Source organism: Odontesthes bonariensis, chromosome 10 (assembly GCF_027942865.1).
Source record: "Odontesthes bonariensis isolate fOdoBon6 chromosome 10, fOdoBon6.hap1, whole genome shotgun sequence".
Lineage (NCBI taxonomy): Eukaryota > Metazoa > Chordata > Actinopteri > Atheriniformes > Atherinopsidae > Odontesthes > Odontesthes bonariensis.
In genome coordinates this window covers 16159549-16187001 of record NC_134515.1, presented here as the reverse complement: position 1 = coordinate 16187001, position 27453 = coordinate 16159549, and the positions used below count along the sequence as shown (strand labels likewise).

The 27453-nt window shown below is 38.9% G+C and overlaps 1 protein-coding gene across 2 annotated transcripts in view; it reads left to right on the top strand.

Moving 5' to 3' along the window:
- Window positions 1-1038: 1038 nt before the first annotated feature.
- Window positions 1039-27453, top strand: part of LOC142390772 (TOX high mobility group box family member 2-like) — a 77667-nt gene continuing 51252 nt past the window's right edge. For both annotated transcript variants that reach the window (XM_075476479.1, XM_075476480.1), the window contains exon 1: window positions 1039-1608. In XM_075476479.1, the coding sequence (XP_075332594.1) occupies window positions 1504-1608 (105 nt within the window). In that variant the 5' untranslated portion in view covers window positions 1039-1503. The remainder of the gene's footprint in view (window positions 1609-27453) is intronic.

Genomic DNA, 27453 nt, shown 5'->3' with positions numbered 1-27453 from the left:
GGGACAGAAGAGCATTTTTTTTGCGCAGGCAGGGTGTATGTATGTGCTGTAAACTGTGGCAAAACGCTATGCAGCAGAAAATGTGCTCTGTTCTGTACTTTGCCTTGACATGATTGAAAGACAATAGTCCCGTAGATGGGCCATTTCAACATCAAATGTGCATGCACATCACAGGGCAAGGGTGTGCTATCCATCAGAGTCAGTGAGCTGTCAGAGGTGGCTCTCGCAGTTCCAGCCTCTCTCCACACATATTTGTAGCTGTACAAGATTAAACCTCCTTGTATATATTTCACCCTTACACACACAAGAAAGTCCTCATACAAGTGTGCTGCTTTGCACTCTAGTGCGCTATTTAGAGCTTATCTTTTTAACAGTTTAATCTATTTCTTGCACTTCTTGTCATCAAAATGAAAACAAACCTTTCGATAGCCTGAACAAAAAGAGACACAAAACTTTACAATTATTAAAACCTATTTCACATACCACTAACCGGACACTGATTCAACTCCTTACAGTTTAGTAATAACATTTTGATTGTTATAAGACTTCAAATAGTCGTGTCCCTTTGCTTTAACCTAACCAGCAAATGATAGGAGTAAGAAGACTCAGTAGTGACTTTTTTTTTTTCATTTGGAATGTCTTGAGCTATGAATAATCAGGTGTTGTCAACATTTAATAGAACAAGTTGAGGTTGTAAGCATGCAAACCAAATTTCAGGTTGCATTTATTGGATTCAAGTTGTTGGCAGCTTTGGGGTCTGTAAAGCAAAGAAAAAATGAAAATACGTAAAAACATGGTCGAACTACAGAGACTTTGTGCAACCTCCTCCCCTCCGTCTTGACACAATAACCTAAATGGAAGCTTTTATGAAGCACTGATGGAAGCAGAGTGCGCTTTATAATGCACAGCCGTGCTCACTACTACATTTCCAGCTAATCAGAGGCGCGCAGTTGCAGAAAGGAGAGCGGTTGCCAAGGCAGCCACCAATCTCCCCTCCCCCTTCTCCCTTCGTTCCTCTTTCCCGTTTATTATCGGCAGAGGTCGCATGGCAGAGGGAAGTCCAACCACTTCTGTGCTGGAACCAATGCAAGAATATGCACCTCCATAACAAAGCCTGTATGGATCCCTGAGAGCAGTTGGAAAACAGAGGCGGCAGATTTGTGGGCTGCACTTCAGTCATGAAAAATATCTTATAAGACGGGATCTAAGTTGGAGGTCTGCATTGTTTTTGCCAACACGTGCGCATCAATGAATTTTGCCCTCTCCGTTTTGAGTGAGTGAGTGTTTCTCATCCTGGTGCGGGGCTCTGAGGAGGACTGCGCATCATCAGAGTTGGTGCCGAAGTTCGGCCGCGAACGGATGTGAGGGAAGAGTGTGTCGAGTAAAACTCCCCCACTTGTGTTTTGTCTCTCCCGCTTTGGTGTTGTGTTGTGTTTGCTAAAAACAATAGTGAGTCAAAGACGCTGAAAGTGATTTCATGCCTTCAGTCTCGCACAACCTGAGATGGACGTGAGATTTTATCCTGCGCCCCCGGCAAATGTGGGTTCATGCTCCCTGCCGACTGATCCAAGTTGCCTGAGCTCGCTGGACTATTATCACTCGAACAAGGTAGATAACACTCCGTGTACTCTCATGCCCTCTGATAGTTAACGTCTCACCTGTGTCTTTATGTGAACCAATAGTTCCTGTAATGTTCATGCCATGCAAATGCATGTTTTTGACGCGTTTTTATTCACAAACGCTCACACTTCTTTTACAAAAAATGTCAAGTGTCAGCAGGTCAAGTGTCTTGGATTAGAACGGAGTGGTTTTAATGTAGGACTATTACGCAAAACGAAACGAAACTTTAAAACTGAAATGTGCTATGGCTTTTTTCCCCATTTCTTTTGGTAAGAATAGGTTTAGTCCAACTTTTTTATCTCTGTACCAAGGTATGATATTATCAGCCCTGTGTGGTTGTACAGTTGTGTTTTGCATAAAGCCGGGATAAAATGTCCCACCCGACGTGGAATACCAGGGGCTGTATAGATTCCATACTGCCCCACTCTGCTCTGCCGTCCCTCATTATGTTCTCTCTATGATTTCATATAGCTTACGTTGTTTTCCGCTCGGAGGTCAGCGATTAAATGGATGCGTGCCAGTAATGTAGTGTTAATTACTTTGTAACGAGAAACCACGGAGTCTGGCTGGTACAAGTATCACTCTTTTCTCTCTCTCAGCTTTGACACCCTGCGGCTTTTTGGCTTCTTGACCTGAGCTGACTCAATTGAAGGAGCGCAGGTGGTGTTTAAAACAGATAACGAATGCTTTACGAATTAAAAACGATGAATGAAGAAATTAATAAACCAGCCCTCTTTAAGGAAAAAACAACCTGTACTGTAATAGAGGGATATGATCGACACTAGAAATTTGAATTTTGAAACAAAATGCGTGACGCATGAGATAAAAGCTCCGCAAAGGAAATACTATTATAGAAGTACTAATTAATTCCATGAACACAACACATGGAAATATTAGAAAAACAATTTAAACCCATTAATAACACTTCAGTAGTGTTAGTAGCGTCATCCATCTGCAATTAATGAATTAAAGTTTGTTTTCACTTACCATGGTTGGAATATGAGAAATGCTCAGGCTCGGGATGTTGACCAAATGCTCTAGAGTTTGTTCTTTCTCAGAATAAAGATAGCTGTCAAGTATGACAACGGGGGGAATGATGCAAAAGACAGTTGGGGATGTTTGCCGTTCACTGTGTGGGCAATGGAAAATCTGTAACTGAACGGAACATTCCAGTGATAAACATCTCCAGGTTCAGGTCTTAAAAAGTAGTGCTACAATAAGTTTTTCAGCATCAATGGCTGGAAAAAAATAGGCATCATGCAGTTTTATTCAGGACCTTGCATACGATCATTAGTAAAACCAGTCCTATGTAAAACGTTGATGAGGCAGGTTTACTCCTGTGACACACAAATAGGCTCAAACAACTGCACAGGCTATATCGTTTTGTAGGTCAAATGAATTGGGATCATCCTCCATGCGGATAATCCCTAGAAAATGCTGATATCCATGCCCACGGCGTGAATCCTGAAACAAAGCCACTAGATATATTAGATGAAATAAAAAGCTTTCATGAGGGAGAAAGTGACACTAACTGCTGTCACTGACATGAAAATGTGGTACCCCTCAAAATTACAAGTGTTAATTGGAATTATTGAAATCTCCCTGCTCTTTTTACTTGGAATTCAAAGGGAGGGGCAATTTTCTATCATCACATCTGTAACACAAGCTACCTTCAATAGCAATGCAAATTAGACCCGCAGGGATCATTTGGTGTCCTGTTAACACAGTGCAGAAGGTCAAGTTCCTTCCCTCACACTCTCGTCAAAACGACTGTGTCATAAAACAGACATCGTATTCGTTGTGGATGTGCTGTATGTATGGATCAGATCTGCCGACTGTGAAATATCTCTAAAAGCCGTGGTTCTCCAGTTTATAAATTTTGAAGTCCATTTCTGAAGCGGCAGTGATGCAAAAGGCTAATGATACTATTGAGGTCAATTGTTTTTTAAGGGCTTACTTTGCATATTCAGGTGGATATTTTGGTCTGTAGCTGAATTGTTGATAAAACTGTTGGCTTCCAGTTTAGCTCGAGTATTTTCTATTAGGATGGTATTACAGTAAAACGCTCAAATTATTTGAATAAAAAGAAGCAGTGAATAAGATTTAGGACCATTATATCTCTTGCTGCTCCAGTTTTTCAAAAATTCACAATGTGAGAAAAACATCTCTCTTTTCAGCGCTGTGACTTTAGAGGTGTTAATGCAAGTCACGCGTCAGTTGATATGGATAAAATGAGCATGTGTTTTTATTTCAGCTTTAACAGACTGTTTATGTCTAAACCTATTACGTTTATCACTGGCTTACTTTGGATGCTGCGTGTGGGCACAACTCTTGAGTAATCAGCAAGTTTATGTGACTTTCAAGGAACACGTGCCGTTGTCGTGCCTTCAGCTTCTGTCACACTGCTCACTTGGAGTTGCAGCTTGTTTTGTTCATAACTGTTCATAGTCAAGATAGATTTCACTGATTCAGTGTGCTAATGATTGCTGTTATCCCCTGTAACAACATAAATCAGTTTGTCTATGACAGGAGAGAATACAACTTGAAGGCAGGAAATGTGAACTTTTTCCTGTATTTGGCGACAGATGTTTGCAATCGGTTAGCCCTTAAACAAAATGACTCATTTTGTCAGTTAGTGCTAGGACAGTATTTACTGAGACACTGCTCTTTCAAACACATAAAAAGGTGCCAAAAATGAGATGGACAAAATGAGCAGACAACACATACTAAGTGCAGATTGTGATGATTCAGAGAGATCCCATAAATACCCCAGAAGATCTATACCTCAGTACTTTCGATACTAACTTTATTTAGCTCTAAGTGTCTTTATTACAGTGGTGCTTTACCACAGCTCAAAAGAAATTACACATAATGATAACTTTATATCAGTTTTGTGGTGATGGTGGTACAAAACTAAATGTACTGTCACTGTAATGTTCTAATGCTCTCAGCTGCCTGCTGTGTCAAACACACACACACACACATATCTATATATATATATATATATATATATATATATATATATGTATATATATATATATATATATATATATATATATATATATATATATATATATATACTCTGCAATTTATGTTTTAGTAAACATTTAAAGCAAACACATACATATACACATACAACATGCCCAACTGTAATTGTGGCTATCTGTGTCTCCAGCACTTCTAGTTTACTCTGTGAAATAGGAACACAGTGTCTGCTCCTTTATTTGAATACCTTAATCAAACAGTGCTGACTGCTGCTGCTGCTGGGGTGAGGTGCTGCCTACAGTACGGCAATAGCATAGAGTGCAGAGAGAGTACGGCCTGTGTTTATACACTGGCCCCACCCAGCTCATATATCCTCCCAACAACTGATATCTGCTTAGATAGAGCATGACTGAAGAGCTGGCTTTGTTAGTTGGTGGTCTCCTCTGCCTCAGATAAGCTGGGCAATGATGTGCTCCATTTGAATGCCTTATCGCAGTTTTATTTTTTATTAGAGTACAGCCCTATGTATGCCGTGCAAAGGTTTGATAACCTCCTGTTAACATATGCGGTGACTTTCCATTAAGTAATCATGCTCAAGTAATGCAAGCCCTTGAATAAACACAAACATAGTTTGGTATTAGATGTGGTTAAATGTTAGAGATTTAATTGTAATATCCTTAGAGCTTGTACATGGCTGATAAAAAAGATTATTCCTCATAATGTTGGCTATAATATCCCTTTGTGGTGAGTGGTGTTTTCATTATTAGCTAATGACAAACTCTGTGGTATGTGACATTAGAGCAGAGAGAGAGAGAATGAAAGGATGAGTGAGAGTCAAATGGGTTGAAGTAATCAGTGGCCAGTATGGGGACATGGGGAGTTTGTGTGTGTGTGTGTGTATGTGTGTCTGCGCATGCTAACTCGGGACCATTCAAGCGTTTTGCTGACTACGGAATCACAATCACAATTGCTTTCATAGCCCTGTGCAGAGGAAGCCCATGCATACCACAGTAAGGGCCAGTGACACACTGTGAGCAGGGGCAGAGCAAAAACAGCCGCTAAATCATATTCCCACTGCCCCGACACACAGAAGAGATTTTTAATAGGGATTCCAACCATTTGAAATGATTTCATTCACTGAGCCTGTATAAGGCACATAGATTTCTTGCCTTCTGATTTTTTTTTTCCACATTGTATGTGACTTTATCTGACAAGTCATTTTCCCAGCTAACCACTAGGTGTCTTCATCTTTTTTTCTCCTTTTGCAGCTGTGTATACAGTAAACAGACAAGCATGAATATTGATAAGACTCCTGGTCCACGTGGAGGAACATTAATCACTTTTTCACCATTCAAATGCCTCATGTCTCTTTGTCTGACCTTTAAATGCAGTGTTTGTGTTTGATGTGCTCTGTGAGTATGAGTGTGACTGTGTGTGGCAGAGGTGGAGAGGGGGCCTACCCATGTGCTAATTATTGGCCGTGGCAGTACTAAACTACTTTGTCGTCTGTGGGTACCAGTGCTTCCCCCTCAGCGTCTGTTACCATAATTAAGACCAGCCGCCCCACTGTAGTGTGCTTACATTAGTCAGCCCAAGCCTTCCCATGGGGCAATGCAATGGCATTCTTATTCTTCCAGCAGAAGAAGAAAGAAAAAGAAACAGAGCCAGCACCTGCTACAGAGTGGGCCCCTGGGTGTTGAGTTAAATGTTGATTATGTATGTAAATGGCTGCAAACATTCAGAAGTAGGGTCGACTGATGTGTCTTTTCAGTGCAGATACCCATACAGACGATAGGGTTTTGGGTATGGGTATTATAATCTAGTAGACCGGTATACATTTGCAAAGATTTTTATTAACATTTATCCAAAATCAAAAAAGTAATGGGGTCTCCTTTTTTTGGGCATTATCAGCACGACTATAATTCTAATAGGTCAACTGTCTTCAATTACATCTTACTTCAGAAGCACACTGTGTCTGTCTACAAATTTAACACCATTTTAGTCCTGATAGCTATAGTTAATAATTATAGTTGGTGAATTATTGCATTGTTCTATAAAAAGGCCTGAAGACCGAAACGTAGACAAATGAAGAGGAATTCAACGTACATTTCATCTCTTATCTTTTTTCAGGAATCAGTACCTCACCATAAACACCGGTGCACGTTACCTTTCTACTAAGGAGACTTAGGATATTTGGACACAAAATGTTTTTAAGTAATACCAATGAGTTACTAATTACTTATCTGCCAAAGCCATGGTATAAATGTACAGCATGTACAATATTTTTGTTGCATAGATATTTCATTTATGTACAGGAGGGGCTTTTGTTTGCATGGTGGCTACACTTTTCCTCTTAGAACTGAGGGTCACGTAATTTAGTACAAAATTGTTCTGAATTTTGAAATATCGAAAAGTCGAAAAACTGTACAACAACAAGCATTAAAAAAAGATAAAAATCAAGAATTTGGATAAAAATTTAAAGTTACTGACAGTTTTCTGAAATCAACTAATCTGTACATAAAGGCAAAAAAATTTCACATAGCAAGTTGCACCCCGAACAGATGCTTTGGTGGCCAGCAGTAGGTCCCTGGCAGAATTCTGGATTCGTTGGCCACTCCCCTCGGTAGAACTGGTAGAGATGATTTTGAATTGTTTGGTTTCCAAGCATGGACCCAACTTTAAAGCACAGTCCATATATTTTCAGTAGCGGTGAGGTCAGCAACTTGGGAAGACCATTGAAAAACCTTAATATGAACCAGCTTTATACACTCCATAAACAGTGTTGTATAGTCATTAGGCGTGCTTGACTTTATGCAGCATTGTGCAGTCCTGACTTGACTTGATGCAAGACGGTTTTGAAGCAATGCGCACTTGTAAGGAATCTTGCCGGACTTTCGTTAGCACCAAAGAATGTCACATGACACTAAAGCCTCATGGGAATGAGGTGGCTGGAGGCAGCACAGGTAGATGCTGCAGGTGCACCTAAGATCCACCTCTATGACAACACAGCTCTGGATTGGTTGAAGGTTTCACTGACGCACATGATGTGTGAACGTTCATGTCTGGTCAGCTGTGAACAACATAGAACTTTGCTGTCCATTTCATTGATAAATTTAACGTGAAATGCACAAAAATAAAAACAACAATTTTGGCATGGGGTGTTGTGATTTATTAACTTTGAGGATGGTTTCTCATTGTATTGGTGATTTGAACAAGCAAAAAGTTGACCTAAGATGTGCCCTCGCTGCTGAACTGTTCATCTTATCAACAAAAATAAAAAAATCAATTTCAAGACCAGTTATAGGGGTTATTCTCAGATTTAGAACTGAGAAGCTCCCTCTGCTTTTTCCGCCAAAAGCCATAGAGACTACTATTAAGATGATGGATGATATTTTTTCTCGTAATTTGTTTCTGCAGACTACATTCAACGTTGACTTATTCTAGTGTGTGTTTTGTGAGGTTAAAACAGCATTTTATAAATAGTTTGTTTATTCTTATATATATATATATATATATATATTTGAAACTTCATTAATTACCTATGGAAATATTTTATAAGAATGGATATTGAAAAAAGATTCTTAGTCACTCACTGCAGAATCTATTTACCTTCCTAACGAGTTAAGCAGTCTTAAGAAAGCAGTGAGATGTAGAGGAACTAAATAAGTTTTGCAATTTAATTTCTAATTACATCAAAGCTACAGACATAGAAATACTTTGAGAGACTTTGAGAGTACTTTGAGAGTACATTTTTATCCATGACACTAACCATATCCATGTCGCTTTCTCTTCACCTCTTTGGCAAAGTGATTTGGTAGTATTTAGAAGAAAAGAATGGTAAAAATATCAATAATAAGAGCATTCTTTCTAAAAGTGTTGCTCTAGCTTGTGTTCAGCCATCCAGAGTGGAGTTGGAATTGTGTAGCTGAGATCTTAGGAGGATGCCTTCAGGTGAATGAGGATGAAAAGCCAGCCAAGGGAGAGATGGTGGTGCCTGGTGTCTGCTTCAGGATTCCCATGGGATCAGTCGCTCTTGTAAACTACTCGTGTCCAATGTTGTGTCCAACTTGACTTCAGTCGTTTTACACTTCACCTCTCACGGCACCGGCAGTTCTTGTTGACACATGTAGTCAGTCGCAGACAACCGAAGGTGCATCCAAACATACTTATTATTTGATGTTTGATGGTATGTTTCTTCTTCTTCAGTATTCCAAGCCCTTTATTCAGTCTTCCAGTTCCACTGTCAACAAAGCTATAGATATGCATGATAGACAGCCCCGCTGCTTGGAAATGGCCAAAGGCTCTCTGTGTTGATGTCATGCAACCAATCAGGCACAATAACAGACCAGGACCACACCATCAGATTAAAAAGATGAGGGGGATGCTGTTGGCAGAGAAGACCACATTGATGGGAGGAGTGCATATATATAGCATATATATATATATAGCATATATACTTATCATATGTCAAAACTTTGCTATATTTGGCTAAATTACATAGGCTAGAACTTGGTGCTAAGTGAAGAGCTGTTGGGTGCCACAAGAGCCAGATCTTTTTACTTAGCTGAGCCAAATGAAAAGAGCTGGAGTTCCCATCACAAGTGGACCATGACACTGGTGTTCCAGCAGCTTCAAATTCATTGCAGACCAGTGTCTTGGTGGTAGCTGTTCCTGAATGTTCGAACCAATTTCCTTTTGACTGCGGTTTAGAATTTGTGTCCTCTTCCCAACCTTGGCAAATACCCCTCTATAACTTGTATCTAAGCACAAATGTTTGAACTAATGATCTTGGAATCTGCTGTTGTTTAGAAATGGTTTCATTTGACATTCTTGCGTTGTGTAATATTATGACGTAGCTCAATTCTGCAATCTTCTTTCTTAAATTTGTGCTGTGAGCTCCTTGGATTCTAATTACACTGTGTGTTGGTCAATCCAATGAATGCTGTCAACCAAAGCCTGTTTGCACAGAGGAGCTACCAGATGTAGTCACTCATGATCACTAACAGAAGGTGAAAAGACAAATTAGAAGGATTTTCAGGAGCGTCTGTACAGATATTTTTGCCCTGTAATTATAGTTATGAGCCTGTGTTGATTTCAGAAAAAATAAATGAAACATTTATTTTTTCTAAAAGATGCATTTCGAATAATGACTCTTATCCAATATAAAGAACAGTTATTGAAATCCCAATATTTAACTTATCATGTAAACTTCTGACCAGAAATGTATCTTTTTTTTTAAATATTCCCATGTATACACTATATTGTACAGTATATAGCCTTTATATTTATGTAAGCATGTAGAAGCCTGAAAGCTGGACAAACAATTCCAGTTGTCTCTGCTTCCTGAGGTATGTCCTGTGCAAACACCAAAGGCCATGATATAAGTTCCTTGCCAGGGATTTAAGGCTCTTTCTCTCAGTTGTTTTCACTGAATATCTTTTACAAATATTATCGGCCATGTTTACATTGAGGTCTAAAGAGACGGGATTTATAAGAAAATTCAGTTAATGGTCAAAACCAAGACCGACATACAGACTCCAATGCTCAGAGATCATCTTATGAAAAGCTAGACATTTGAGTCAAGCAAAGATTTTTTGAGTACTTGAGCTCTTTATGAATTCACTGGCATGCAGTTTGCAATTTGGATTGTGAGAGGGTGCCCTGAAGAAAGGAATGGTTGATAAATCCATATGTTCCTGAATCTTCTCTCTTTCCCCAGTTGCGACTGCCTCAGCTTGTCCCTTGTCAGTCAAGAGCATGTGTTTATTATGTGTGACATATTTAGCTGGCAGATATAATTGCCTGTGCAAAGCTGTAATCGTCTCCGTCCAATTCAGTCAGAAGACTGTGGGAGCCAACAAAGCCACAGAGGTAATCAAACCGAGGCTTATTGTTCTTTTTTGAGAGCTAATGATGAGCTCTATGGTCGTTTTCAATGGGCAGAGAGCAACGTGTGACAGAAAGTACAGTGGTAATGCTATGGTTTTACTACTGTCAGTGGTATTATCCTTGCTTTAGTTACTAGGAATTGCCTGAAACAGAAGAGAAAGGGAAAATTGATTCTAAATTTATAAGCAGAAAAAAAAAAATAGAACTAGATGTTAAAAAAAATAGATGATAGAGTTTTGAGGAGACTTGTGGGTTTAGAAAAGGGAGGGAAAGCCAAAGAAAGAGGCCCTCTTTTTGTGTTGTCGACCTATTTAGTCTGAAGCTGGCCATGAGCCATGCCGATGAGTGATGTCGCTAAGAAAAACAAACAGAGGAAAGAAAAGTAGGATTTTGGAAATTATGACATATGGTCATTGGTGTTATGCTATTGAGGACTGTCTGTCTTTTAACGAAGCTTCAGCAGCCTCACAGAGGCTCGGTAGGCTTGTTAACACACAGGAAAGGGAAACTTGAGCAGATCTTTTTATAGAATTGTTAATAACACAGTAGACAGTAGTGAAAAACCATAGCCCAAAGCAGCTCTTACTGGAACAACCCACATGAACTAAACAAGTACATATGTATGTGTAAGCATGTGTATGCATGCTTTTGTATGTGTGTGAGTTGTTTGTACCATAGCAATGGACAAAGAAGTATTCAGGCCTTTTACTTTAGTAACATATTCAGAATTCTACTTAAAACAGTGGTAACAAATAACATATAATTAAAGTCTCAAAAGTAAAAGTTCTCATCACCCAGCAAATAACCTCTGATCGTGTCCTGATGCTACATATACTGTATCACATACTGTTAGATAGTCATTGCTAATAAATGCAAGCTGCATTTTATAAATCTGGCTGAAAACTAAGCTCAAATGTGTGTTAATGTATGCAGGTGAAAGATGAAAATCTTGCTTTTGTCAGGCCTCAAAATCATCAATTAAACCAATACCCAAAACCAACTTGTTACTTCTGTCATCACATGCAGATACTTCGCCAGGACCCCTCGCTGTGACTTTTTACCGAACAGGATACACCTTTAGCGTCAGTTTTCAGTTTGCAGAGTCGGCTGATAGGTGCTAAAAGAGGACCCTCAATGACTGAGTGAAGTGTTCTTCTAAACTACCAAAAATCTAAAACCCTGACAAATAAACCAAAATGATCTGCAAAGGCATGTGAAAACACACTTTTTTTCAAAAAAGGTAAATTGACCCTTACATTTTATTAATTTATTTATTTTACCCCAAGAATACATGTAAGTCTTTGGACTTTTGTACCCCGATATCACAGTTTCACAGTGAAACAGCAACAGGTGCAGTTAGGACTCTAAGTCTGGAAAGGCTTTGGGAATGTCATAACCAGAAACAAGTGTTTGTGGCAGCCAGGAAGGGAAAGGGAATGAAACTGAGCGATGGTCATGTTTTATTAAGCTTGATAATGTAGCCCAATCTGTGGCTTGGGTTACACATTGCTTTGTGGGTAATTAGAGATCATGTCATTTGCCTGGCCTGCTGAATAATTGCACTCCACCCTAATCCCCTCCTATCTGCCTTTCGCCCACCACCTCCTTGTTTGTCTCCCGCTGTCACTCTCTAAAAACCCTGCATGAAAATACACCAGCATGGCAGCCATATTTCAGATGGCTACTCATCAGAAAGTTTTTCACCTTGCTTTGAGATACTTGGAAATGTGCTTATGTGCTTAGAATTCAATAAGGGGAAGTCGACAGTGGAGCACTTTGTGGTTTGCTTTGTGGAACTTGTTAGATGAATGACTAATGCCTCCTGGCAAGTGCCCCAGGTTTACTATTACCAAAACAATGGCACTTGATACAGAGCAGGCCAGCCTTGGTTTTCACACAGACAGGAGCTCAGGCTGCTGTTTTCTTTTGAACCCTAAATGCTGACTGCCCATTCATGCAGCATCCCCTGAACACAGAGAGGCACACAAAGGAAATTCTCAACTGACACGATGACTTGTTGAAAAAAACAACAGCGTCTTTCATCGCTCTTTGTCCCCAATTTTTTCTGTTGTTAAAAAACAGAGGAATGTTTCCCTTTCTCTGCATCTAGATTTAGCTATTATCATATTGTAAAACTGTAACCATGTTTTGAGACACACACAGTCAGTGAGGTACTATAATGACTTGCCTTAGTCTAAGTTTAACAACCAATTTATTGAGCTGTCAACACATTTCAGGTAGGAAGTGGTGCAGCCTGGTTCAGTTTTAGTGCAAAAGCATCAGACTAAAGAAACAGGGCAAACACTGGAATGTAAGCCTGTTTAAACTGCAACTGTGTGTTGAATTCATGTCGTGTTTCCCCGAGAACTCATGTCATGTCTTGTGGTTTGAGCAAAAATCCCCACTGCAAGTAATAATACATGAAAGCAATGAATAAACCCACTGAAAAGAAGCAATATACATTTACTGTATTTATCTCAGTGGCAATTCACAAAACCTCATCCTACAGTATGCCCTAAATGAATCATTGAACAAAGTGTCCCAGTTAATTTCTTGTCACGTTGATTGTACATGTTGATAATAGTATTGTCATAGATATAAACCCCAAATAATAAACACTAACTCAGTGATGTGTGCTCACCCACATACGTTGCATTAAATTCTTTAATTATTGGAGTCACCATAGAAGGACTTGCAAATGGTCATTTATTGATGCACAGTATTTCAGAGGGAAACATGGTCATACTGCTGTCATGTAGGAAACAAAACTTTCAAATATCTCATGTACCATCAGGCCAACTACATTTGCATAAAAAACATATATCTCAAAATGCAAAACTGAGCCATATCCAAAATGCTCAAGTAGTGTGGTTTTTGGCAGGGCAAGAAGGCTTTTCTGAGTTGACGTAGCTAATCTCTTACTGCTGCTTTCAGTCTGCATATATTGTTGGTTTTGTTGGTAATGAACTAAAGACAAACAAACAAAACAAGAAGACTGCAGTTAAGATGTTAAATTAGATCTAGACAGATGAAATCAGGGCTCACATCACATCACATCAGTTTTAGGTCTGAGGAACTTTGACGTCCGTGTCAGTCAGTCGAATTAGTTAATGAAATGCTCTTAGCATGTTTTAATGTGATGATCATCAAATAGGCCTGAAAATCTGTTCTGCATACCTTTGGGGGATTGTCGTAGAAACATCCACTTTGGGGGTAAGCATTGCTTTAATTTTTCACATCCAGGTAACATTCTGTATAACTGATGATAATGTAATCCACATTTCATGTAGTAGAGTTGGGAAATTGGTAAAACTTTTCCAATTGGCCATTGACAGTTGATATGTCTTTCACATTCTTTCTAATCACACAACCATATATTTTTATCAGATTAAACAAAACAGCCAGACAAATATTATTCTCTTTTCTTATGAAAACACATTTAGCTTTGCAGGTGAATTACGTATCTAGAGTGTTAGAATCTCAAAGATACAAACGTTCAAATTGGCAAAACAAAATTAACAAAAAAAAAGATCAGTCATCGTTAGATGCAGCCAGTTGTCTATACCCAGTACTGTAAATCTGCCCAACAGCCCACCCTATAAGTCAGTATTCAAATCACTGTAAAAAGATGAAAGTGTTAGTTTGCAGGCTTCAGTAATTTAATGATTGGCTTGCATGTAATGTTGAAATGCAGGTTGGAGTTGCCAGTGTGAAAGTATGTGGACCGCACAGCGATCTCATTATTAGGGGGTTTTTCATTTTTCAAGTTTTCCAATGTTATTGATCGTCTATCATTTATGTTTTATTTAGTGTGTTCAAACTGGAAGAATAGACGTGTTTGAATCATAAATGATGTGATTGGATGGAGAAAATAACAAAAGAAGATAATTAGGACAAATTTTGAACCCTGCAGGACCACACACACTTTTACACCTCTAACCCCCTCTCCGCACACATCCACACATTTCCCACCTAGCTTTGAGGCATTTAATTTCCTCTCTTTCTGTGACAACATCACAATATAATGGGACATGGTGTCACGTGAGAAGAGCGATTCCACGGAGTGATCAAATTGCTCTTTCTGTCTCTCTCCAGCTTGAAGGGCATAGCGGTCAGTCGTTACATAAATGAGGGTTGGTTCAATCACAGAAAAATGTGCTTTGTGTCCTTGTCATAAGCAGAGTGATGAAGCTCATGAAATATAAGCTTTTTGTCTTTTTTCCCCTCAGGATTTTTATAATATACCTTGCTTTCTATGCTTACGTTGACGGAAACTTGGCCAGTATGGTTTTAAAGCTTTTTTTTATTTAAAGAAAAATAACAGACGTCAAAATTAACATGCAAACTGTAATCATGAAATGTTTCTAGAAAATTGTTACTTTGTATTCACAGTTATTATTTTTCTTCTTAACATCTATACCTCTTCAAGAGTAAGTGACAAGCAAAACTCAAGAATGACGTCTGTCATCCATTTGTATCCAAAGAAATGATCACAGACCAGCTGGATTGCACTGCCTGTTTTGTCAAACAAGATAAACAATCACACAGACTCATAGGAATCATTTAGAATCACCAATTAACCTGACCGGGAGAACATGCATTCTCTGCAGAGACAGATCCCTGCTGAGATTTGAACCTGGAACCTCCTTGCTGTGCAGTACTAACTACCATGCCACCATATGGCCCCCTTTTCCAGTGCCTAATTTTGTTGTTTATTGAACCTTGTTATGGCTGAGACTTGCTCCAAGTATTCACAGTGTGCTTCACCAGAATACCATCATCTGCTTTTCACATACTATTTTCAGAAGCACCTGTAATTAAGTCATCTCAGAGTCTTGAGAGTGTGACTTCAGCGCACCGAGCCGAGACCAATCTGCCACTAATTGTGCCGTCTCTTAATTTCTAATGGAGTAGGGGCCAGAGGGAATGCCGCTTAATGAGCTGCAGTTACTATTTGTTGCTGTGTGTGTGTGTGTGTGTGTGTGTGCTCTTTTATCTGTTTACTGTAACTGTTATTGCCCTTGTGAATAGAAAAACAAGTGTGAATAAAGCAGCAGTTCCGTTTTGATTTTATTACCTAATTTCTGCTCTGCAAAGCACTCAGAACGTCTTTGTCTTTCCAAACTCAAATGTAAATGTAATGAAGGGTCAATACACCCTTAATAAGAAGCTAAATCGACTGTACATTGACAGCAGGAGCAGCATAAGTATTTTAGAGATACATACTCCCTTTTACACATTTAGAGAAGTGCACTATCTTAAGAAATATGACTGTGGAAACCCCAACACAAGTGAGAAGTGCTTTTGCCCTCGGCACTCATGTTATTGCTCAGAAAGCATGGCTGTAGACTGGAACTGGAAAGGTTGTTTACATTGCCTTGGGGATGTTTGTGTCATGATTTAGATTCCAGGCATTTCAACATCCAAATAAATCAGTTTAGACTTCTGAGGACAAGTAAACCTCTAAATGAAGAAATCGGCCTGCTGTATTTAAATCCTTTTATGTAGTTTTACCTCGAAAGCCCAAACAAATCTGTTTTAAGTTATTACAGGCAAAGGGAGTGTAAAAATTCCCAAAGCAAGAGGTTTGGTGTTTTGGCCATACAGAAGTTTACTTTTTATTTCAAATACAAGGTTGGCTTAAAACATACAGTATGTATGTGTGTTGTATTTTGGTCACTTTTCGGAATAATTGTTTTCCATCATGTGATTTTGATGACATTGCTGAGAAACAAACTAAGTCCCCTGAAGACACATGCCTACATGAAGCTTTCGAACACTTCGGTGACTTCATTGTATTTTTTCTACCTTATCGCCTTTGAGTAGAGTTTGCTTTTGCAACTGACTCAAGGCCCTTCCTCTTATTGTTTCAATATGTCAGAGCATTGTTTGAATGAGGTCAACCATTACCGATCAGGCCTGGGGCCAGCTTGACTTCAGCTGATTTAATTGAATCTACGACATGAGTCAAACTCAAACAAGCAGCGACTGCTTTGCCTTGACAGCCTCATTACTCCACATTAAGAACTCATTTCACAATGCATTTTGACTTTGGGCTTGACAAATGGTGAAAAGGGAGGAAATCAAATAAGTGAGTACATTTTGGATGACTACTCTTGAAATGCTCTGGCTGAAAATACTACAGTACTGTACATATATTAAGATAGAGAAAAAGTATTTCTGCTCCTTTGTCTAAGTTAATACGAATGCCTTCTGGGTTAAAGTGTTCCCATGTTTGCCAACTGCAGTAATGGAATGACATTCAATGCCATTTTCCCTCTTAAATGGAATTTTTGTTAAAGCCTTATGAATTCAACCTGCCTTGTCACTCAAGGCACAGACATTGCTGAGAGGGGAGAAAATATGCGAATGAAACCTTTCACTGCAGATTTGACTGTTGGCTGTGAGCAGACCAAATAACGATGCCTTTATTACATCTATGGCATTCCAAACAAAGAAGGCATTCTTGTGACATACCAGAAGATGTTGTATCAGGCAGTATAATGACTTACATTATGTCTATAACATGTACAGAATAGTCACAGAATAACTACAGTGTGCTACCAGCTTTGTAGCATTTTATCAGCTCAAATCCCGGCTAGATTTCTCAATTAAGCATGCATTCTTTGAGAGCAATTGGCAGTTTGGTCAGAGCTCACTGGGAACAAAGTGTAGGGTAGGCTCAATGTGCCAGGGCTTCCCTCCACAATGGGGAAGGAAATGTTGAGACTGCAAGGGCTGTGGAGTGGAGATATGGCAGTGTTTGCTTAAGGCTAGGTATCAGGCACAAAAACAAACATGGCTGCCCCTAATGAGTCTGTTTGCCAGCCAAAGGTAAAGACAGCTGTTGTCTCCCGCCACAATGGAGCAGGCATCAGTACCAAGGAGCACAGAGGAGCACTCTGCATCCCCATAGTAACGTTCACCTTGTGTGGACTCAACAGGGGACTTATTAAATCTTCCGTACAAAAAAGTAGTGAGTGAAACGTAAATTGTAAGGCACTTTCATTAGGTCTGACTGTGAAATGAAAATATTTATTAGGTCTCTAGAGTGTTAAGGTGAAAACGGTTGTGGCAGTGTGACACATCTATGCACTGAGGTTAGACATATAAGTCATAACATAAGCGAGTGAGAGTTGAGAAAGTATGGCTTTCTCTGTTTGAAAAAGCAGAACACGTGTTGTTCAGCTTTTTCAGAGGCCTTACTTTCCTGTTTTGCGTCTGTCTTTTGGGACTGGCTAAACTTTCTCAAAAATCTTCTCTGGTGTGAAGTGGCTTCTCGAAAATACACTAATGCACATAGATATAAGTGAAGTGGGGGGTATTGAAACCTCAAAAAGCACTTTCCTTCCCTATGAGCAAATTAATACATTCTAGCTCTACTTGTCCAGTAAAACCAGCACTGACAGCTTGCTGTACACCACAGCTAATTTTAGACTGAAGCATATAAAGTGAGTCTAATGCACAATCATTTTGTAGAGAAGAGAGAAGAAGCTGAGAACATTAAAGGTTCAGCTGTCGATTGCATCAGCCCTGCCTCTGTTGAAGCAAATCACTCCCAGCCCCCACTGTTTTCCTGGCATTGTTTACTGTACATTTTGAGCTACTGAATGGAAGACATTTTTCCATTATTATTCTGGCCCCTGACAAAAAGGAATGACTGTGTCACAGTTAAATATAAACATTTGAAGTTTAATGGATGAGTGTGCTGTCAGGACCCCTTTTTAGTTAAACAAAACAACCAAGTTGACCTCAGTTACGGATCGAGAGAGGTGTTTGTTTAATTAATGCTATCATCTCTATATCCGAGGAAGGCACAAAACTTGAGTTCAAGAAAATCTATGAATACATGTAACCATATACTTGTCTGTATTGTTTTAAATCTGTACCTAAGCAACTTTAATAATGTTTTTTTAAAGGATTGCTGTTTAGATAATATTTCACGCACTATCTTGCTGAAAGTATCAAATACAGCATATTGGATTTTTCTTTTTTTATATTCTTGCCAACTTCACTGTGGGCTCTTAATCTCTTGTAAGAAACATTTCAATATTGAAATTAGATTGTGGTTGTCAAATAGATGCAGCTGAAAGGTACATTTCCTGTATGACTGTTTCAAAGAAATGCTACAAAACTTAACCATGGCAGTGTTGTAACTGCTGAGAATGTCCCTCAGCACATATTCAATGCTTCATGACCTGGATTATGAGGAGTGATGCTGCTGGTTTTTTCTGTCCCCCATGTTTGCACTGATGCCACACATCACATGTTACTGCTCAACTTTGTCTCATCTTACTGCTGATGCATCCATTTGTGGGATTGTTGGGGTTTACTGCTCTGTGAAGCAGCATTAAAATGTGGCGAATAGTATTTTGCTCTCTATGGCAAACGTTTGTCCACATTAATCAGGTTTTAACAATAGTTTGAAAATTGAGGTTCCACATATCCCAGTGGCAGAAATGATGTATTCGTTAGTTTGATCCTCAAGGAACAAGTCAGACCTAATGAGCGAGGTACAAGAAAAAAAGGTTCTAGATGTTAATGTGTTAATTAGATATGACGAAACTCTGAAATTATTTCGATAGCTGGTTATCAGTAGTGCTGCATTCCTAGCGGCTCTGCTTAAACATCTGTTGTACCTAAACCATGAAGACACTGCATTATTTTTTTCATGGCTTTGATCACATCACTTTTTGTATATATTATATATATTATGTATATCCTATTGTATGTCTCCATAGTTGCTATTTCTTGGCCCTTTCACCACTTATTTGCAGCAGTGTCTTTCAATTAAACTGAAGGTGCAGTTTCTTTGAAGATTTTGTTTTTGACTGGATCCCCAAGGAAGGAGCAAAGGAAATGGCTGAACACATCAGAAACATTCATCTTCTCTGCTTAGCTACTTTTCAGGGGGAAGATGGAGATACCCATTTCCTCTGTCTAATGTGTTTGCTTTACACCCGATGCCAAGTGTCAACATCCAGCCTCTTGACAGTCATTTGTCATTTGGAGCAAGCAGCCAGGTTGGATAAGCCAAGGCACAGCACTGTTTTTGAATGTTCCCCTGTTAACAGCCACTTCTTTTTAAGGTGGCAAACTTCTAACAGGTTTGAGGTTCAAAGTGCTCTCGTCAGAGATTATTACTTAATAACCTTGACTGGTTGTTGATTGAGAATAAAAAGCCAATTATCATAATAGGATATGGGGCATAATGAAAGAATTAAATGAGTGTGACAGGCACACAATAGGCCTGCTCTGTCATCGCCTTAGCCCAGCATGCTTATTAGAATTAATCTAGCCTGATTAAAAATGCAAATGGCTCAAAGTCATTGATGGAGTTTACATGTTTTTATAACATTTAACTGATTTAATTACATGGAAAATGAAATGGTGGAGTGCACAATTGATTTTTTTTTTTTCGTTGTCACCCTCCTGCCGATTGCCACAGAGAAATGATTACTCTCTCGGGCCAGGAAGAGAAGATAATGAGATTAGTGCTCTCCCTTTCTCTGTTTCTCCTTCCATTTCTGCTTTTCAGGAGCTGATGGTTGGGTTCATCGAACCAAGCAGAGCTGCTTTATTGTGATCACTGAAAACATTTTATCATGGTTTAAGAAGCACCTACTGTGTTGTGTGGGCTGAGAGTCTCACAATATTTAAAGCATTCCCTCCTACAATGTATCTTTTTAAAACACCACTATATGATTTATAGCCAGGAAAAAACACACATTGTAATTCTTTTTGGTTTTCTTCTTCATCCGTAGTTGTGTAAAAGGAGGATTGCAGATTACAAATGTAATTGTGTAAGGTGTAATGACTTGTGGTACAGCTTGTGCCAAGTTATCAGGGAAGATAACATTATTTGACAATGCAGGTTGTGTGATACATGTTTGTTAGACACGAATTACAGAGACAGGTGACCACTGTCCTTGAACTTCTACATTGTTGTATCTTTTCTGCAACTATACAGCTGTCTAAAACTGCACACAATGATCTGTTTGAGTGAGAACAGCCAATTCTTGCTTTCTTCCTTCATCCTAGGAGAGATTTCAAGCTAATTTACATCCAGCCTGTGTGTATCTATGAGGTTCTTGCAAGTGCAGATTGATAGCTTACTTGCATGTCCAAGTGTTTTTTTGCCCCTCTTAGTAATGGTTGTAAAAACCTGCCAGCATGTGCTGGACATCCGGTGACAAAAGAAGATTGGCTTTGCTGGTTTGTTTGTTTTAGACCAACAAGAAATATGCTTTTTTCTTCCTTGTTATTGTTTTAAGCATATAGCTAATATATTTCTTTACTGAGGATTTTATTGGTGTATTAACATGTTTTATGGTTGTTATGACTTCACAGCTGTGCCAGAATAGTTTTATTTAAGCCTGTGCTATGTTTTTCTTCCAATCATAAAATGTCTACTGTGTGCAAGAGAATGCATTTGGAAGTGACGGAACATTTTAAAACTTGATTCATATCAATGCGCCAGATGTTCTCTTTTGATGTTGATGTGTCAATGCCAGTGTCGCACCCTTTCCCGTCCATTTTCCCTCACATCATTAGCACTGCAGTCATTCAGTTGTAGTGTAAAGATCTCAGCATCAAACTGCAAGAGATTCAAGATGGCAGTGAAATAAATCTTCTTATTCAAACAGTTCACAGTGGAAAGAAGACAAAAAGACATAAAACTTTGTGTTGACATAACGGGATCAATTGCAACTGTGTGTCTGAACATTAGCTCGATGTGTTGAAATGGAAAGTATGCTATCGATCTGTGTGTATTAGAGCTCTACAATAACATAAGTAGTGACTGGCAGAACAAAAGAGGCACTGTGTGTCACATAGAGGAGACATGCAGCTCAAAGAAGACAGCTAACTTCATCCAGTCTGTTAGCATTTCATCGTTTATCATTGCAAGTCCAAGAGTATATTTGTTTTTCATAAAGGAATTCTGCTCACTCATATGCATCTGGAATTGATTTTGGACAGTTTGAAGTGTATGGGCCTAATTGCCCTCCAGAAAGAAAGGTCATTAAATGGGGCTGTAGTAAAGTGCTGCAAAAAAATATGATATGGGTTGACTTTAATACTAAGGAAGCCACTAAAGCCTTCTGTAATACGGTTACATCCTAGAAATCTAGCTGCTCATTTATATCTCCACAAGCTGCTCTTACTCACACTGGAGCTTCTTATGAGGTTGGAAAGCACACATCCTGCGCTGATATTTCTGCTCTTCCAACTCATTCTTTGCCTCAAGCGACAAAACACAATTACTCGATTGTGCCACACAGTACAGTATATAACATTCTGCTCATTTCAGCCAGAGAGAAGACAGTGTTGGGTTGTTGCATTTGGCATCATGATAAATATGCTTTAGAGGATAAGTGGTGGAGGAGGGGTCATTTTCAGAGTGCAAATAAGTATAGTGCTGAGAGTGGATTAGTGTGCGTTAAAGTAGATATACTGTAAATATTTTAATCTTCGAGGCCCTGGATCAAGGGAAAACAAAAAGCAGATAGTGAAACAACAAATGTTTCCAGTACTTTAGCCCAAAATGACTGATTTATCAAACCTTTTTTAAAATGTATATTTCTAATAAATAAACTTTAAGATATGAATGGCAAAAACTGAAAAGATGTCGATGCCACACTGCTTTGGATACATAAGACAAAGATCTGTGACCACATCTGAAAACAGAGAGACTGTTAGACTAACAGTTTCAGGGCCTTTTCAGTAACTGCACTGTTCAACTGTCTCAACACACTGATGACAGGAACTGTGGTGGTGACAAGGAAAACCATGAGATGCCACATGGAGGGGTAAAAATAGGCCACTTGGCACGCGAGACGGTAAGAGTGGGGGAGGAGAAGAATCAGAAAGAGAGGAAATTTGGTGCAGGGACTTTTTATGGAGGCCCGAGACATGAAACTTCACTGTTTAGCAAGTTGTTAGATCAATCAAAATTTTACTGGTTGTTTTCTGAGACAAAGGAAGAGAAAAAAAAAGTGAGTTTGCTTCCTCTTGTTTAACAGCATATGTACTACAGACAGCTCTCTTTTGTGAGTTTATAGACTGCACCTCCTACACCCTCACAGTTAGAAAAGCTCCTATTCAAACCGTGACACTGAAAATGGGTTTCACCTCTCTCACTTCTTAACTTGCGTCAGTTATATTCCTAATGAATGCAGACTTAGGAAAACCCGTCATTGGTGCTTGTGTGAGGTTTACCTGAGGTTAGTCTACAGTAATTAAGATGTTGTACGAATTTAAGCAGGCTGCTGTAAGGCTGGTGGTTGGACTTAACTAATGATAATATCACCAACATTTTACTTGTAATTTGGTGAATCTATAAAACAACTTATTAGAATTAGAGGTGCAGCTGGAGAGCACATTGTCTTCCAATTCAAAGTCCCTATTTTGCAGTTTCAAGAAAGTTATCTGGAACTATAACAACTTCCTATGAGTTTTTCCTTTGGCTATCGTCCACTTCTCACCCAAATTTTATTAAACTTGACCTGTAATTTTTTTTTTTTCTGTACTCTTGCCAGAAAAACAGACTGGAGACCATGTTGCGATCACACCAGCTGTGAAACCAATAAATTCCTTGGAACACACCCATCTTCAAACATATTACAAATTTAAAAAGCATTGTACCATATAACCTTCCAGTTCTGTTTATTTGGTAGGCTTATTCTTGAGTTAAGCCACATCCATCTTTGATCTCAACCTCCATTTACACACTTTTAAAGTTTGCACAGTTGCCATTATTTTTCCATGCCGACATGGAAAAATTTAGCATTTTTTTACATTGACTTGCATTTACTGTGAACAGCCTATCCCAGACCTTAACCCCAGTCATAACCGTAACACCTAACCATAACCTTAATCTAACTTCAAGGCACACTTTACCCATAACCAGTATCCCAAAAAGGACATTTGTCCAATTAGAACCAGACTTTTGTTTTCATGAAGGCAACTTGTCTTGAACAATGTCAAAGTTTAAAAGTCTCCAAACAAGTAACAACCCCCCACCACCACATTTGCATATATCACAAAATTGCTATATCACATAAACTCACTATTGACTTAAACACAGCAATGCTTTTTTTATTCAAACCATATTAAACAGAAGGGATTAGAATGCTAAAATGCAACTACCTCTACATTTCTCTACTAGTTTTTGTGTGTTGTAGACAGAACAATTGCAAGTGTCTCTGTGTGTGACCAGAGATGACCCAGCGTGAAGCCATCTGGTTAAAGTCGTCAGATAAATCAGCTCCACTACCTTGTCTAGACCCTGTGAAAGATGTGTGACGGTTGAACCAGCCTTTTCCAAACAGAACACCATGACTTAGATAACGGTCAAGCTCTAATAACCAGTCAATCAAAGTCCCCTCTTGGCCATTGAGGAATGAAGAAGGATGTGCAGTCATGCCTGCCCCTCCTCTGCATATCTACTCATTCATCTGGTCTGCTCATTAAAAGGTAATTACCTGTAATTAGTGAATCATGTCGCTTTAATGAAGATGTTGAAAGCTGTTAGAGCCAGAAGGGCTGGCCTTAATTCTGAGTGATGTTCAAGATTAGTGGCAGGCAGGAATTCAATAAGGGTGGACAGAGTAATGAGATACTAGCATTTTTTTCCTGTACCGTTGGTGGCTTTTGTTATGTTTATATTTCACATTAATTTTCAATTTCAGCGTCATCAACACCTGGCTCTGGAGGGCAAGTACGTGTTACTGTATCACAGCAGGCTAATAGGCACGATGATGATGAAGCTGTGTGTCTAAGTATGTCTGTGTGTGCTGCTTGTGGGAGTGAGTGCAACACTCGCTCTGATGTCTGTGTGTTCGTGCGCGTGTGCGTGTTCCCTGGCGGCATGGTGAGTGTTTAATCTGGCCTGGTGGCGTGCCGTTGGCCCGGCTAATCACAGTGTGTCTGTAGGAGTGTGCTGAGCCAGGGGAGCACGCCGTCGCTAACAGCGCCTGACAGACTCATTAGAGAGACCTGGCACTGAGCTTCGCAAGGCACACACACACATGCACACACACGAGGATACACATTCAAACACTTTGAGACACACACTGTGGGAAAGAGACTCACACTTTGGGATGAATTCACGCACTTCCGCACTTCTTTTTTTTTGTCTGATGTGCTGACACTCTCATTCATATAATCATCTGATGACTGTGTTCTGTCTCTCTCTTTCACACACACAGACAACACACACACAGACTGACACACAGCTCCACATGTAAGACAAGGCAGTCAGTGACCCCTCGGAGTCACAGCCCAAACACAGACAAGAGCTGAGAGGGCATCTGGGAAAAAGAGGAGGGAGGGAGGGAGGGAGGGAGGGAGGGGGAAGGAGGGTGGGAAAAAACGAGAGAAGGCGAAGTGGAGAAGTGAAGTGCAGATAAGGGAAGTGTTTGATGCAGCTGCATTTTCTCCCATTCAGATAGTTTAAACAGGAAAATGAGTTTGAATTTAAAAAATGACATTTTTTAGATGATAGTTATCTGCAATCCAGACATCCTGTCCAATCTTTTTTAAAACCCTGGGAAAGTAAAACATTTTTGCTGTGTGAAAATAGTCTGTATTCACAGGTATGATAAATGTCAGAAAGGTTAGCAGGCTTCCTTTGTGACAAACTTGCCACTTATTTTTGTAAGGTGTGAAAATTTAAATAATTTCATTTTCATTCGATTGACATTTCGGGAAGTTCCACAAATTGCTTTGAAAATGACTTAAGACCTGCTTGCACTCACTGCAAGGTTAATTGCAGCTCAGCTGCAGCAGAGCTAAGTGGAAACATTAGGTTTGGCTGAATAACAGGTGAATGCAAAGCAGGTCAATATGTAATCAAGTGTAGGCCTGCCAGCTGTTCGCTCTCTCTGCACTGCCTTGGCACAATGGCGGCACACATGGACGCTCACAAACATGTTCATGATTTGTACACAAGAAATACAAGCAGGGAGAGACATGTACAGTAAGCAAACCCAGCAGTTTATGTGTTTCTGTTTTATTCTAAAATAGATTAAGTGAAGCAAATTTAGTAGAGTAAAATAATGCTCAAAACAGTGTTACATAAAAGAGGTTCAAATACCACGTGAACAGCTGCTTAAACGGTTAGGTTTTATATTTTCCACGTTGTCAACAGACTGAATCCAACTTAAAGATACAGCCAAAAATGATTAACACAATGAAGCCGCACTGTTCCTATGTTGTATGCTACAACCATTTCACTCCTTTTCTTTCTTTCTCTGCGTTCCTCTCCTTCGATTCTTTAAAAAAAAAAAATTAGACAGGTTCAACTGATAGTGATTTGTCTCTTGTCAGCATAAGCTGACTATCCAATTTACACAGAACCACATGAGATGTCAAAGAGAATTGTTATGACAGATCATGTAGCGACAATAGAGATACCTGGAGAGTACCACTATGGATTTTTATGTTGATTTTGGGAGATTTTGTTCTGTTCTCTCTTCAACCATTAGATTTCTATTGGCTTATGGCAACAAAACCATTCAAAGTGCATACGTGTTTAACTCTGAGTGTTATATCAAGTCTTAGTGCTGTGGTAGGTGAAAGGTGGTGTACACAAATATATTATTTTGATGCATTTAATGTTTTAAATAAAATGTTTTAAATATTGAAGTGTACGGACATGTATGTAAAATGTATATGCAACATAAAACTTGAAATGAATGTCCTATTGCACCTTTGCAATTACTTAGGGGCTACAGCTAGGGGTGCAATAACTATTTAAATGTGTGATTAAATGGATTGAAATCAATTGTATCAGTCGTTGCCTCTAAATTTCACGATTAGTTGTGTCACGTCATGTGGCGACATCTGAAGTTGAGTTGCTCAATTGAATTACAGGAAGTAATGCTGTCTCTAGAATAACAGTTTGAAAAAATAGCGAAAACAGAAATAAACAGTATAGTTGACAAAAATACAGCCAAACAGGCTTATTTAACAAAAATATCTTCCCTGATGGATCAAAGAAGTCGAGCCCCTAATAAAGTTAGTTTCAGGCTGGCCCAGCTCCACTGATAAAACAGTTATGTTTGCACCTTAATATTTGTCCATAGAAATTACACAAATCTGCTACAGTCGTCACAGTTAACTCACAATTATTGACTGAAATAAGGTTGAAGAGTCATTAGAAGCATGCCAGTAGTAAAAAAAAAAAAAACTTTTATGTTTTTTCCCAATAGAAACAATCTAATCAGATTTATTCTATATAAATTGCATTCCTCTTTTCATCTTCGTGAAGGTCACCTATAAGATTAAATTGGATTCATTGAATTTATTGAAATAGCCCTGTCTCTTGGCCTTTACATCTTACATTTTTTAACTAAAATACCATGTGTCATAATTGATTTAGGAGAGCATTGTCATGACCTCGTTGGAAAGCCTTCACAAAAGGGATGACTCAAGTTGAAAGGAAATAATGAATGTATTTATTTTAACAAAATATACAAATACAACACAAAATGAACAAAGAAAGCTATAAGATGTGGCAATCAGTGTAATCAGTGGTGAGTGTTGATGTGTGGGTGGATGAACAGTGTATTGACGCATATCTTGTATGGCTAAACGAAACAAAGAGGTACGGAAGAAAGGAGCTGCGTTGACTGTGGATGTTTTTTGGTTTTTTTAAAAACACGATATTACGGTCACACAAGAAAGAAAATGCAAGTTGTTTGATGTTTTAGAATTTAGCTTTTTTCGTTTTTACTTCTGTATAGTAATTGATTAATTTAAATTATAATAAACTGAATAATCTACAATCCAAACAGTCCTAAATTGAAGCCCAAGTGGTAGCTGCTCTAATGGTAGCCTCTGGAGTAAAAGATTTAAACAAAAAAAATGTTTGACTTGTTTTTTCAGCCCCTACTGGCTATCAGTGATATTGCACTTAAAACACTTCCTTATTGCCTTTGGTTGACATTTGGTGGC